General features: G+C 59.9%; 2 protein-coding genes across 2 annotated transcripts in view; both read right to left on the bottom strand.

Moving 5' to 3' along the window:
- The window catches only part of LEMD2 (LEM domain containing 2), a 24,009-nt gene extending 20,480 nt beyond the window's left edge, over positions 1-3,529 (bottom strand). The window contains exon 1 of the mRNA XM_005866291.2: positions 3,385-3,529. Coding sequence (XP_005866353.1) covers positions 3,385-3,529 — 145 coding nt within the window. The remainder of the gene's footprint in view (positions 1-3,384) is intronic.
- A 770-nt stretch (positions 3,530-4,299) lies between these two features.
- MLN (motilin) lies at positions 4,300-11,703 on the bottom strand. Its single transcript, XM_005866290.1, has 5 exons — positions 11,587-11,703; positions 9,156-9,272; positions 7,248-7,304; positions 6,233-6,280; positions 4,300-4,413 (listed from the first exon to the last, which is right to left on the bottom strand). The coding sequence occupies exons 1-5, from the start codon at positions 11,701-11,703 to the stop codon at positions 4,300-4,302; spliced, it is 453 nt and encodes a 150-aa protein (XP_005866352.1).
- Between the last annotated feature and the right edge of the window lie 324 nt (positions 11,704-12,027).

Genomic DNA, 12,027 nt, shown 5'->3' with positions numbered 1-12,027 from the left:
GGGGCACCGCTCTCCCCTGTGTGATCACATCCGGGAGAGGGGGGCTCAGGGGGCCAGGGCAGGGATCCCGGGGCACCGCTCTCCCCTGTGTGATCGCATCTGGGAGAGGGGGGCTTGGGTGGGCCAGGGCCTGGGGTCCTGGGGGCACCGCTTTCCGTGTGACCGCATCCTGGGAGCTGCCGGCCTGCGGTTGGGAACCTTGGCTTTCGGAGGATGAGGCGAGGCGAGGTGGTTTGTATCGGTGCCTAGCACGGTGCCCCTTGGTGTTGGTACTGGACCCGCACACCCCGCCGCCGTGTAGACCCCACAGGGCCGCTCTCAGTGAGAAAGCCCGAGGGGGCCTGGGGGTAGTGGCAACTGGAAACGGAGCTACGGCTCCTAGTCTTCCTTCCGCCTCCCTCTCCCTCTATTCCTTCCACAGCCCATCAACTGCCTCCCCCAAACATATCACAGGCCTTCTGGGTCCCAGCCCATGTCTACCTCCACTTCAGCCCCCCTTCCCCTGCTCCCCTGCCCGTGGTCCCCTTGCCCACCCCACCTCATGCCTCCTGGCCCCTCCCAGTCTGGTCGGTGGGCAAGGCCCCTCTGCCGGAGGTCTGCATGCCTGCCCTCGCTCCCCCACAGGGGTGCTCGACACTGGCCACATGGGGGGGTTACAGCCTTGGCTGGTCAGGCTTCCGTCCCTCGCCCCCCGCCTCCCGCCTCCCAACTCAGCTGCTCCCAGGTGGCGCCTTCTCTCACCAAGTGCTGTTTTCCTCTCCCTGCCTGTGTTTGCACTGAATGCCATGAATCTGATATAGTGATTGCCCAACACAAATACCACACAATAGTACTTTATTTCTTTCTGAGGCGCTGTTTGCATGACAGATGAGTTGGTCATATTCGCGCACCTGCTCACAGCGGTGCTGTTCAGTGTGTAAAGAACGAGCCTTCGGGCGGCACTGGCCTGCGTACTGAGGGGGCCTGAGAGGGATGCTTACCACAGTCACAGCGCTGCAGAGATGCGGTCCATTTCATCACAGTGGCTCTCGGGGCGATTTAAAGATACGAACAGTGCTGGAGCCGCCTGGTGCGGGCCCCAGTGTGGGCTTCTCGGTTTGTCAGCCTTCCTTTGGTTCAGGACGCTGCTGCCTCCCACACCTAGGGCCAAGTGACCCTCCCCTCTCCCTCCTCCTCCGTGCCTCCCTCTGGCCTGGAGCCCTCATGTTTCCAGCAGCGCCACCATCCCCCACGGTCCACCCTCCGGCCTCCATGCGGCCCTGGCAGCCCCGGCCCGGCCTGCGGGCCCTGCAAGCCTTTGGTGAGGCTGTGTGCCACCACCTGGGGCACATTGGTCCATCAGTGCTTCCTCCCCCTGCGAGAAGAAACCTCACCATCTTATTGAGCAATCAGCACTCCTCCCTGGCCTCCGCCTCTCCATTCTCCTTCTGACCTCTCGGCTCCAGTCCCGACCCTCCCGGGTTACTCACCCCTCTGGTCCTCCATCACCTGCTGCCCCCGGAAGCTCTTCCCCTGCGTTAGTGAAGCCAGCTGGCTGCTGTGCACACTCCTCCACACGGCTGGCCCCACTCCTTCCCTGAGCCTGTATTCCTGCCAGGGCCGGCTCCCCGCTTCTTGGCCACAACGCCCGGGGCTGCCAGGGGCCTGTGGGCTCTCTGATCTGCCTTCCTGTCTTCACGTGCCTCCTCAGCTGGGCCAGTCCAGCATGAGCAGCCATATTTTATTTTTAAATATATTTTTATTGATTTCAGAGAGGAAGGGAGAGAGAGATAGAATCATCAATGATGAGAGAGAATCATTGATTGGCTGCCTCCTGCACGCCCCACACGGGATCGAGCCCTCAACCTGGGTATGTGCTCTGACCGGGAATCGAACCGTGGTCTCCTGGCTCATAGGTCAATGCTCAACCTCCGAGCCACCGCGCTGGGCAGCCATATTTTACAGGAAAGGGTGATATTGCAAAGTAACAGCTGTCCCTGTGCTCTCCTCTCTCATCACTTTGCTGTGATTTTTTTTAAGGTGAGCAGCTCGGGCTGCGATCCATCTTCCTATTAAAGACAGAAGAGGACAAACAAGCCCCAGTGTCTAAATCTGCTCGCACCCACAGCCACACAGCCAGCGGTGGCGGGGACTGTCGGGGGTGGGGGTGTCGCTCTGTGTTCCCAGGGGCTGCCTGCCCCTCCCGCTGACCTCCGCATAGAGCCTGTGAGAATAGCAGCCATAAATCTTAGTGGGTTCCGCCCTCCTTCTCCTCCTCCTGCCCAGCCCTGTGCGCGTTTATCAGATCCTTAAAGATTCTTGGGACCAGGGACTTGTCCTTGATCGACCTCCTCACACGTCCCTCAGCTATTCTGGGCTTCCTTCAAACCCAGCGCGGAGGCCAGAGGCGTCACGGGTGGCGCGGGGACAGTGTGGCTGAGCAGGAGGGACTGGAAGGGCCCGCACTGCCCTACATCTTGTTGCCTCTGCGTGTGGGAGTGAAGGGCCCTTTCCGTCTCTAGGTCAGTGACCGGCAGAGTCAGAGCAACCCCAGAATGGGTTTAACGGGCAGTTTGTCACCTGCTTTCCAGGTGACAAGGGAACAAAGCTCTCACTCTCCGGCCCCTCGCACTCTGCTGCCTGTGGGGCGGCATTCCTGCCCAGGCGTGGGTACATCCGGGGTCAGGAACGGAGGCTGTGGGAAGAGAAATGTAACGCTTTCCAAACCGTTTCTCTTGGGCTTTGTCCATGATTAGATTCTGCTAAATGACAGAGTACGGACACCAGGCAGTTCCTCTGCTTTTAACTGTCCAAGTTCACAGCACGTCCACGTGGCTCAGGACTATAAAGTCACACGGATGTGGTTGCAGTGACGTGCCTCCTCGCCTGCACCTGTGCAGCTGGGTCAGGGTCCCTACCATCACCCGTGGTCCTGCCGCATGCACCGTCCACTCCACTGGCAGACGGGCCATCTGTCGCTCTCCGGAATTGGAGAGAGCCTGCCGATTGTGCGGGGTGGTCCTCAGCGAGCGAGAGGGAGGGTGGCGGGCCATGCTCCTCAGGCCTCCCCACCTGACCCGGTGCCGCCCCGGCCCAGGCACCCGGAGCTTTCACCAGGGGCGGGCCCCTTCTCTTTTCAAGACACAGGGGGGCATTTCCTCTGGGCTCAGCTCACAGAAGCCTCCCAGCCTTCCCCAATTTTAATCTCCCGGCTCTGCAGGCCCTGAAGCCCAAGCTCTGCTGTCCTAGAAACGGGAGGAGCTGGGAGGAAGGGTTATTGAGCGGATGGTGAGGAAGTGAACAGTGTGGGAGGAGGAAAAGGGAAGAAAGGAGCCGGCACATCTACAGGGCCCTGGGCACAGCGCGTACAGAGGCCAGGGTGGCAGCTCCCAGCTCAGCTCCTACCCAGGCCCTCGGGGGCCACGGGAGAGGGTTTCGGGGACAAGGTCACTAGTGGCTGCTCCTGGGCTTTGTGCAGGGCTGTTCCGCAGAGCAGGCGGCCCCCTCGCCCTCGCGCTCCCTGGGCTGCGCCTGCTGACCCCGTTCCCATGTTCCCGTTACAAATGGATGCAGACTCCCTGGGTGAACTCTCCTGGGGCCTCAGCTCTCTCCTGGCACCTATTCCAAGGCTGCTCTCCACCCCAGGATCCTAAAGAAGATTCCTCAGAGGGTGCTGGGGCCCCAGCCCCAGAGATGGGCACCCCTGGTGGTGAGGGGGCGTGGCCCACTGCAGGGCAGGCCTGAGCAGCCGGGAGGAACCACGTGAAACCCGTTTCCCCGTGGGGAGACAGTGAGCACTTTGTTTCCTGCTTCTTGGCGTGAGTTACAGATGCGGCCCGGCTGGCACGGCCCTTGGAGGGCAGGGGTCTTGGACTCAGCTCCTCCCAGTGCAGCTTTAAGGTTCCCGTGCCTCTTCCTCCTTTTGTTACCAGTGGGGAGCGCTCCTCGGCCCCCCCCCCCACCCCGTGCTGCTAGAAGAAGCGTTTCCAGAGGCCCACGGGAGGGTGCAGTGCTGTAGAAAGCTTGTTTCTGTGAATTACCCTGAGTCTCCAAGGTCCATTTCCCTCTGTCCTGCCACGGGAGAGGTGAAGCTGTGGCTTCAGTCGGGCCGGAGTTACTGCGTCGCCCAGAGCTCCCGCCCCATGTGGGGCGCAGTCCAGCCCAGCACCAGGCTGGGTCCCCACTGCAGCTCATCAGACCGTTGCGTGGCTATGGAGGGAACACGGGCAGGAGCAAAACCAAAGGAACCAGAGAGCCAAGAGCCCGGAGAGCCAGCGCCTTTGTCTAGGGATTATGTATTCCCACGGCTGGCGTTGGCCCTCAGCTCTGTGCCCAGGGTGACGGACAGGCATCCTCCCTGTCATCCCGCTTCACCGTGCCTGTGTCCATCTCCCCGTAGTTGGGCCCCTTCTCCAGTGATCTTCGGGGACCCGGCTGTGGGTCCCTGGGGTGTGAAATTGCAGCTTCCTGTGAAGCTGCCCAGATGGCCGCGCTTGCAATGTCTGGCCTCCCCTTTGCTCCTTCCTATTACTAATCACCAGCTAATTACGTGGCGTCTCTTTCTCTCCCACCTGCCGCTGCGGCCCTCGCGCCATTCATTGCCTGGTGTCGGCGGCATTTCCCGGGACCCTGCAGCTGCGCTTGGGCTTCGTAGTTTGTGCACTGGGAACTGAATGTGCAGTCAGCGGGCTTGGGTGCTCCTCCGAGCGTTCAGAGCACCCAGGGGAGTGTCCTTCTTAAGTAACTGCCACCCGTGGCTCCGCCCCCGCAGTGCAGTGGGGTGGGTGGAGACGTGGAACGGCACTGTGCCTAATTTGCTGGTGGCCGATGGTTCCTGAATGGCCCTGGCTCATACATAAGTGAACATTCATTAATGTAAAATGACGTTGGAATGGAACGTCCCATCTAGTTGTGGTTAGAAGGCAGAGCTACGTGGGGGGCTGTGTATGTGCTGCGGCCGCGGCAGCGTGCACTCACAGGGATGATAACGATTATTTGCTCTTTGCTGCGCCATGCCCTCATCTCAGTGGCTACTGCCACTGCTTCTGCAAAGGTTCATTGAGTTGAGAGACCAGCTGGAGGCCACTCAGCAAGGGGCTGAGTACAGAGGCCTTCAGACTCGCGGGCCCATTAGACCTGGCCTCGCTGGTAAACAGAAAACGGATCAGGAGGCAGGAGCCCTGACCTCAGTCCTCGCTCAGCCACAGATGCCTGTGTGGACAAAACACCGTCTCTCTGCGCCTCAGTTTCCTCACCAGTCGTGGAAGGGCCAGTGCAAATCTCCCAGTTCTGTGGCCTAAGTGAATATTTGAACATAGACAAGTCCCATGATTTGCTAATGTATGCATCTCCCTCAGAACTTCATTCCCCCCATGGCTTGACCTGAGTTTGACCTTTGGATATTAAGATATTAAATAAAAGAGTCGTTTCTGTATATTTCATGCTTTATTTGCTGCAGAGGGATTTGCTGGGGAGCGGGTGCCCTGCTCCCAAGCCCAGCCGCCGGCCATGCAGCCCTCCATGGAGGCTCTCAGCGGCCAGTTCTCCTAGGAGCAGAGCGGCGGTCACTTGGCTGCTGGAGAAAATCAAGGTTTGCAGCTGAGTAGTGGCAGCAGGTCCCCGGGAGCTTATGAAACCACCTTCTAAAGCTGCCTGCGCCCCAGGGAGGAGGGGCACCCCCCTCCCCAAGGGGTTTGGCCAGCTCAGCCAGCCCCACTCTACCCTCTCTGTAGCCTGGGGCAAGTCACTTAGCCTCCCTGTCCCTCGCTGCCTTCCCTGTTCCCGGGGACTGTGAGAAGGAATTAGTGGCTGTTTGTCAGCAGAGACCTAGCTTTGCCCAAGTAACTCAGGTGGCGACCTTGGGCTGGGCAAGGCCTTATGGGGCTCAGGACTGCGATTTGCAGAACGATGAACACAATGCAGGCTTGTGGCCAGACTGCATTGTGTTCTTCAGAGTAACCAGCAGCTCAGTGGGGTTTTGAAGCAGGGAGGGCTGGTGGGTTGTCACCAGAAAGGTGTTTGGGACGCGGGCCTGAGCCACTGAGGGAGGTGCCCTGGCTGGGGGCTGGGCTCCTGGGAGCTGCAGCCATCAAGCCTCCTCCACGGCAGGGGAGGGCACGCTTGTGGGAGAAAACAGCTTGTTCTCGGTGCAAAGCAGGAAAACGAATCGCTGTCCCCAAACCCTGTTCAGACCGCTCGCTCCTGGAATGCTAACACGGGTGGGTGGTGTCAGTGCCGGTGACGCTGCCCTTACCGCTCTGGGTGGGCAGCACTCGCTCAGCAGCCCTTCCACGGCGGCCGGTACTTTTCCAGCTGCCTGGAGTTCATCCTCATTTCAATTTCCACGGGAGCAGTGAGCTGTGAAATAGGCAGAGTTAACAAGGAGGGAGAGGCGGAGAGGGAGAGGGGGAGTGCCGAGGACCCCTGGGTGCCCTGCGGGTGCCCCACTGCTCGGCCCCACCCTGCCCATCCTCTGGGATCCTCTGGGCTTCCAGGGCCTGCTGGGAACTCTGCCCACCCCCACCCCCTACCCCCCGATCTAACCAGGGGGCTGGATCCTGGAAGTTGCTGAGACCTTCTGGGAGGAGGATCAGCACACCTCCTCGGGGGGAGCTGTCACAGGAGGGGTGGGGCTGGCAGGACCCTCCTGGCTTTTCATGTGGGGGACACGCACCTCCCCTTCTCCTGAGGCTATGCCACCACACACCAGGTGTCACCCTAAGGCCTTCAGCATATTATTACGCCTCTCGGTAACCCTATGATGTAGAGACCATTACTGTCCCCATTTTGCAGATTAGGAAACTGGGGACGAAGTGGTTGAATAACTTGCTTGAGGCCACACAGGTACTAAGTATCGAGGGATAAAATGGTAACCAGCGGGCCTGTCTCCAGGGTCAGTGCCAGTGCCCACCGTTCTTCAGAGTAACCAGCAGCTCAGTGGGGTTTTGAAGCAGGGAGGGCTGGTGGGTTGTCACCAGAAAGGTGTTTGGGACGCGGGCCTGAGCCACTGAGGGAGGTGCCCTGGCTGGGGGCTGGGCTCCTGGGAGCTGCAGCCATCAAGCCTCCTCCACGGCAGGGGAGGGCACGCTTGTGGGAGAAAACAGCTCGTTCTCGGGTGCAAAGCAGGAAAGCAAATCGCTGTCCCCAAACCCTGCTCAGACTGCTCGCTCCTGGAATGCTAACACGGGTGGGTGGTGTCAGTGCCGGTGACGCTGCCCTTACCGCTCTGGGTGGGCAGCACTCGCTCAGCAGCCCTTCCACGGCGGCCGGTACTTTTCCAGCTGCCTGGAGTTCATCCTCATTTCAATTTCCACGGGAGCAGTGAGCTGTGAAATAGGCAGAGTTAACAAGGAGGGAGAGGCGGAGAGGGAGAGGGGGAGTGCCGAGGACCCCTGGGTGCCCTGAGGGCGCCCCGCTGCTCGGCCCCAACCTGCCCATCCTCTGGGATCCTCTGGGCTTCCAGGGCCTGCTGGGAACTCTGCCCACCCCCACCCCCTACCCCCCGATCTGGGCTACATGTCGGACCTCACTGTTTGGGGACAGCATGCTGTGCGACCTAGGCGGCGGGAAGATCACGGCCAGGGTCCGGGGGAGGTGGGAGGCATGGAGTCCAGCTCGTTCTCCCCTGACCCTGGGTGACCTTGGCAAGGCCTCACACAGGGAAGTGCCTCACGCTCAGTCCTGGGGCCTCTCCCTTCTGCATCTGTCCGCGCCCTGTCCCAGCTTGAATTCCATCTAATCGTTGGGGACTCCCACGTGATGTCTCAGCCCTGGCCTCTCCTGAAGTGCCCACTTCACTTACCCACCTGCCTGCATCGTCTCCACCCAGATGCCAACAGCATCTCAGTGTACAGGCCCCCTGGCCTCCTGACCTTCCTCTTGTCACCCTGCAGCCAACCACAGGCTTCACCCTCCCGGGGTGGCAGCTCCATTCTTCCGGTGTCCTGGCCGAAAAAGGGCTTTCTCTTTTCCCCTTTTCCACATCCCATATCCATTCTTCCAGCAAGTCCCGTGGGCTTCTGCCTCCAAAATATTTCAGAATCTGACTCCCAGTCAGCAGAGTGAAGGCCAAGTCCAAACAATGGCCCATGATGTCCACATTCTGCATCATCTCCCTCTCTATCCCCTGCCTCCCTCTGCTGCAGCTCCTCCGGCCTCCTCGCTGTTCCCTGGATGCACCAGGCCCACTCCTGCCCCAGGGCCTTTGCACGGCTCTTGCTTCTGCCTGGAATCTCTTTCCCCAAACATTCCTTCAAGTCTTTGCACTAATACCACCCAATCATGAAGCCCGCTCTGATCACCCTATTTAAATTGCAGCCACCCCCTTGCTTTCCCTGCTTTGTTTCTCCGTAGCGCTTATCCTACCTGCCACGGGGCACAGTGGGCTTATTATCCTGCTCGAGGAATGTTGCCCGTCCTGGCATCTGTTTCTGGTCCCCCATTGGAGTCAGGGCGCCAGGAGGGCAGCCAATGTGTTCGTTTTGTCTACCGCTCTATCTCCAAGGCCCAGAACCGGCCATACACACAGAGGGCTCGGGGTATTCATGGTTGGAATACATGAGCGTGAAACTACAGTTGTGCTGGACACAGTCCAGGCTCGCCGGCCCGGACGGTCTGGGCACCCTAACCTGTTGCTGAAGGTCTGGGCCCGGGTCTTTACATGAGCTGTCTCGGATCATCTCTCTCCCGTTGGGGCCTGCAGCTCCCCCCTGACAGTCTCCTGCCTTCCCTTGTGCTGCCCAGAGTCAAGTCCCTGCTTGGGACCCGCAGTGGCCCTGGCCCAGCAGGCTCTGCGGCTGTGTTGCCTCTCAGGCCCCTGGCCTCGAGGACCGCGCACCAGCCAGGCGCTTCCTGAGCAGGGCCGTCGCCTCCCTGTTCCTGCGGCGGGGAAGCCCTTGCTCTAGCTCTCATGGAGGGGCTCCTTGTCATTCAGGTTTCAAAGGCAATGCCACCCCCTCTGAGAGGCCTTCCCTGACTGCCCCATCCAATCCCACTCTCACTCTCTGACACTCCTTTACTCGGTGCCTGAAACGGTGCACTGTCTCATGTGGGGGCCTGCCTCCCCACCGCATGGGGCTCACTACTGGACCCCTGGCTTGCTGCTGAGCTCTGGTGCGTCTGGTGGCTGGCCAGGGGCGCCCACCAGGTGTCTCTGCATTGGCCGCCTGTCCGCTCACCTTGATAACTTGGTCGTCTTCCTCCTCGGTAATCTCTTCGGGTTCCAGAGGACCCACCTCTTCAGACCTCTGCTGTTCCCCCAGCGATTTCTTTTGCTCCTTGTTCCGCTCCTTTTCCTAGGGGCAGAGCACAAATGGCACAAAACCCGCCCTCCCTCTCCTCCCCAGATGGCCCTCGCCTGCTTCTGCCCAGGGTGCCAATGGCTCCAGCTCCCTCAGGCCACAGCCCCCTTCTCCCGTGCCTTCTGCACGAGTCGCAGACACCGTGGCCCAACACTGGCCCTCGAGTTGCCCACCAGCAGGTCAACTTGCAGAGGAATCTGGTCCTTTGAAGTTCAAACATTGCACTCAGATTGTTCCTGTTAATTAAGTTAAAATGCTGAAAATAATGGCTGCCCTGCATGCATATTAAGTGTGAAAATGTGTTTTTCTTAGCAGAGAACCTATAAAAAAGGTGGAAGACAGCCTAGCCTGTAGGGCGCCAGGGGGGCCAAAGCTGGAGTGCCTGGGAGGGGATTTATAAGAGGGAAGACAGGGAGATGACTGATGGAGGAGGGAGCTTGCAGCTTCTTCATACAAACCCCGGAGCCGGAGCCGGGCAATTGCAGGGAGCAAGACAGCAGAGCAGTTTCACGTTGTGTTTTTCTTAGCAGAGAACCTATAAAAAAGGTGGAAGACAGCCTAGCCTGTAGGGCGCCAGGGGGGCCAAAGCTGGAGTCCCTGGGAGGGGATTTATAAGAGGGAAGACAGGAAGATGACTTATGGAGGAGGGAGCTTGCAGCTTCTTCATACAAACCCCGGAGCCGGGCAATTGCAGGGAGCAAGACAGCAGAGTAGGTTCACGCAAAGCATCCTGTGGTTGCCGTTTTGCTAGTTTATGTTCTACTGAGTTTGGCTCTTTCTGTCCAGCCCCCATCTCGCCTGGCACCCCACTGGCCAGGCCCGAGCACTCAGACCAGACCCCGCTGTGCTCTGGCTTCTTAACACACTTCCTTCTGGGGTTCAGCTCGGGCCTGCCCTGGCGGGCGGTTCTAGAACCGCGGTCGTCTTTTCTGGAGAGGGACCGGGGCGAGGGAGGTGTGTCCCTGAAGGAGGGGTCTGGGTCCAGCCTTGGCTTTGCAAGGGCCGCTGCGCAGGGACGTGGATGCCTGTCCGGGACAGAGGGTGCAGATACGGAAGCCGACCCCAGGGCCACGCGACCTCCCAGAGAACAGGGAACTGACTCTGGTGTTTGTCCCTAGCGGGGCCTTGGCCTCAGACGGGCAGGAGGTGCCAGTTCCATTTCTTCATCTCCTCGGGTGAAAGAGAACCCCGCATCGCACGGGCACTCAGAACCCCTGTGTCTAAAGTGAGTCACTGGACCCTAATTGGTTTGGCTCAGTGGATAGAGCGTCGGCCTGCAGACTGAGGGGTCCCGGGTTCGATTCCGGTCAAGGGCATGTACCTTGGTTGCGGGCACATCCCCAGTAGGGGGTGTGCAGGAGGCAGCTGATCGATGTTTCTCTCTCATCAATGTTTCTAACTCTCTATCCCTCTCTCTTCCTCTCTGTAAAAAATCAATAAAATATATTAAAAAAAATAAAGTGAGTCACTGGGCCCGGCCAGTGTGGTTCAGTGGTTGAGCGCCGACCTATGAATCAGGAGGTCAGGGCGCATGCCGGGGTTGCAGGCTTGATCCCCAGTGTGGAGCGTGCAGGAGGCAGCCGATCAATGATTCTCTCTAATCATTGATGCTTCTCTTTCTCCCTCTTCCTTCCTCTCTGAAATCAATAAAAATATATTTTAAAAAATAAATAAAGTCACCGGGAGGCAGTCCTGCAGCCCAGCTGTCCTGCAGCTGCCGCCTGGTGTCACCTGGGCTCTAAGAGAAGGAGGCCTTGGCCGCTGCCGGACGTTAGCCCACCGGGGCCCCTCCTGGTCTCCCAAGGCGCCAGCTCCGTCTCACCTGCCCCTGGGGCTTCCCAGGTGCCAACCCGAGTGCCTCCCCTCCTGGGACTCAGCACTTAGGACAGGGCACCGACTGGGCAGTTAACCGGCTAGTGACTTCCCCACGGGTCTGTCTTGGCTCCCAGGCCGGCTCCTGAAGATGGAGGGCTTGGACTTCCCCGTACGTGTCCCTGTACATGGGCCTCTCACACAGATGCTGAGCGAATGTGCACTGATGTGGTAACTGGAGGCTCCTCTGGAGGTGGGTGGCTGGGTGGGAAGAGATGCCCCCCTGACACTGAGTGGCTCTAGAGGAGTGGAGGCCTGGGTGGTGCTGGAGCCTGGGCCCGGCCCCCATGCTGTCCCCTGGCAGAGCTGATCAAACGCAGGTTGACTCTAGACCTAACACCTCTTCAGTGCGAGCAGGGCTGTGTCACCTGGGACATGGCAGTGGGCACTGGGTGGTGGGCCATGTAGGTGGGCAATGGGCCGCAGGGGTTCTTACCTGCATCCTCTGGAGCTCGCTGTGCGTGAAGATGGGAACGAAGGCTTCAGCCTGGGAGGCCAGCAGAGCGGCGACGTGAACCACCAGCAGGGCAGCCAGGGCCTTGCGGGACACCATCCTGGAGCTGGGCGACAGGGGCTGCTGTCACTGGTGGGGGCAGTGATGGGCGGCTGCATTGGAGGCGGGAGCGCTGGTCCAGGCCCCGCCTGGGCTGTGTGACCCTGACACCTGCTCAGCCTCTGTGACAGGGCCTGCGTGGGGCTTTACCAGGTGAGCTCAGGCCCCTCTCTGCCCCACAGCCCTGAGAGCTGACCACGCACCCGGCGAGGCTGCCTGGCCCCTGCCCGCACCAGGACAGACTCATCCCACATGGGCCCTTCTCCTTGTTATAGGTGAGGTCTGCTGGGGCCCCAGAGGCTCCTGATGTGGGAGGGACCTCAT

This window comes from Myotis brandtii, unplaced genomic scaffold, assembly GCF_000412655.1.
Source record: "Myotis brandtii unplaced genomic scaffold, ASM41265v1 scaffold2271, whole genome shotgun sequence".
In the NCBI taxonomy this organism is placed as follows: domain Eukaryota; kingdom Metazoa; phylum Chordata; class Mammalia; order Chiroptera; family Vespertilionidae; genus Myotis; species Myotis brandtii.
The sequence above is the reverse complement of the archived record's forward strand: the minus strand, read 5'-3'. Positions and strand labels throughout refer to the sequence as shown.

Bases quoted from the DNA above. Each gene is read 5' to 3' on its own strand.
- MLN (XM_005866290.1), bottom strand. From the start codon at position 11,703: ATGGTGTCCCGCAAGGCCCTGGCTGCCCTGCTGGTGGTTCACGTCGCC. The intron at 7,305-9,155 runs GTGAGCGGACAG...CCTATTTCACAG, and splicing joins AAGACGACCAAGTTATCAAG to CTCACTGCTCCCGTGGAAAT. The intron at 4,414-6,232 runs GTAAGGGCAGCG...AGGGACCCACAG, and splicing joins AGTGCTGCCCACCCAGAGCG to CCGGGTCCCCGAAGATCACT.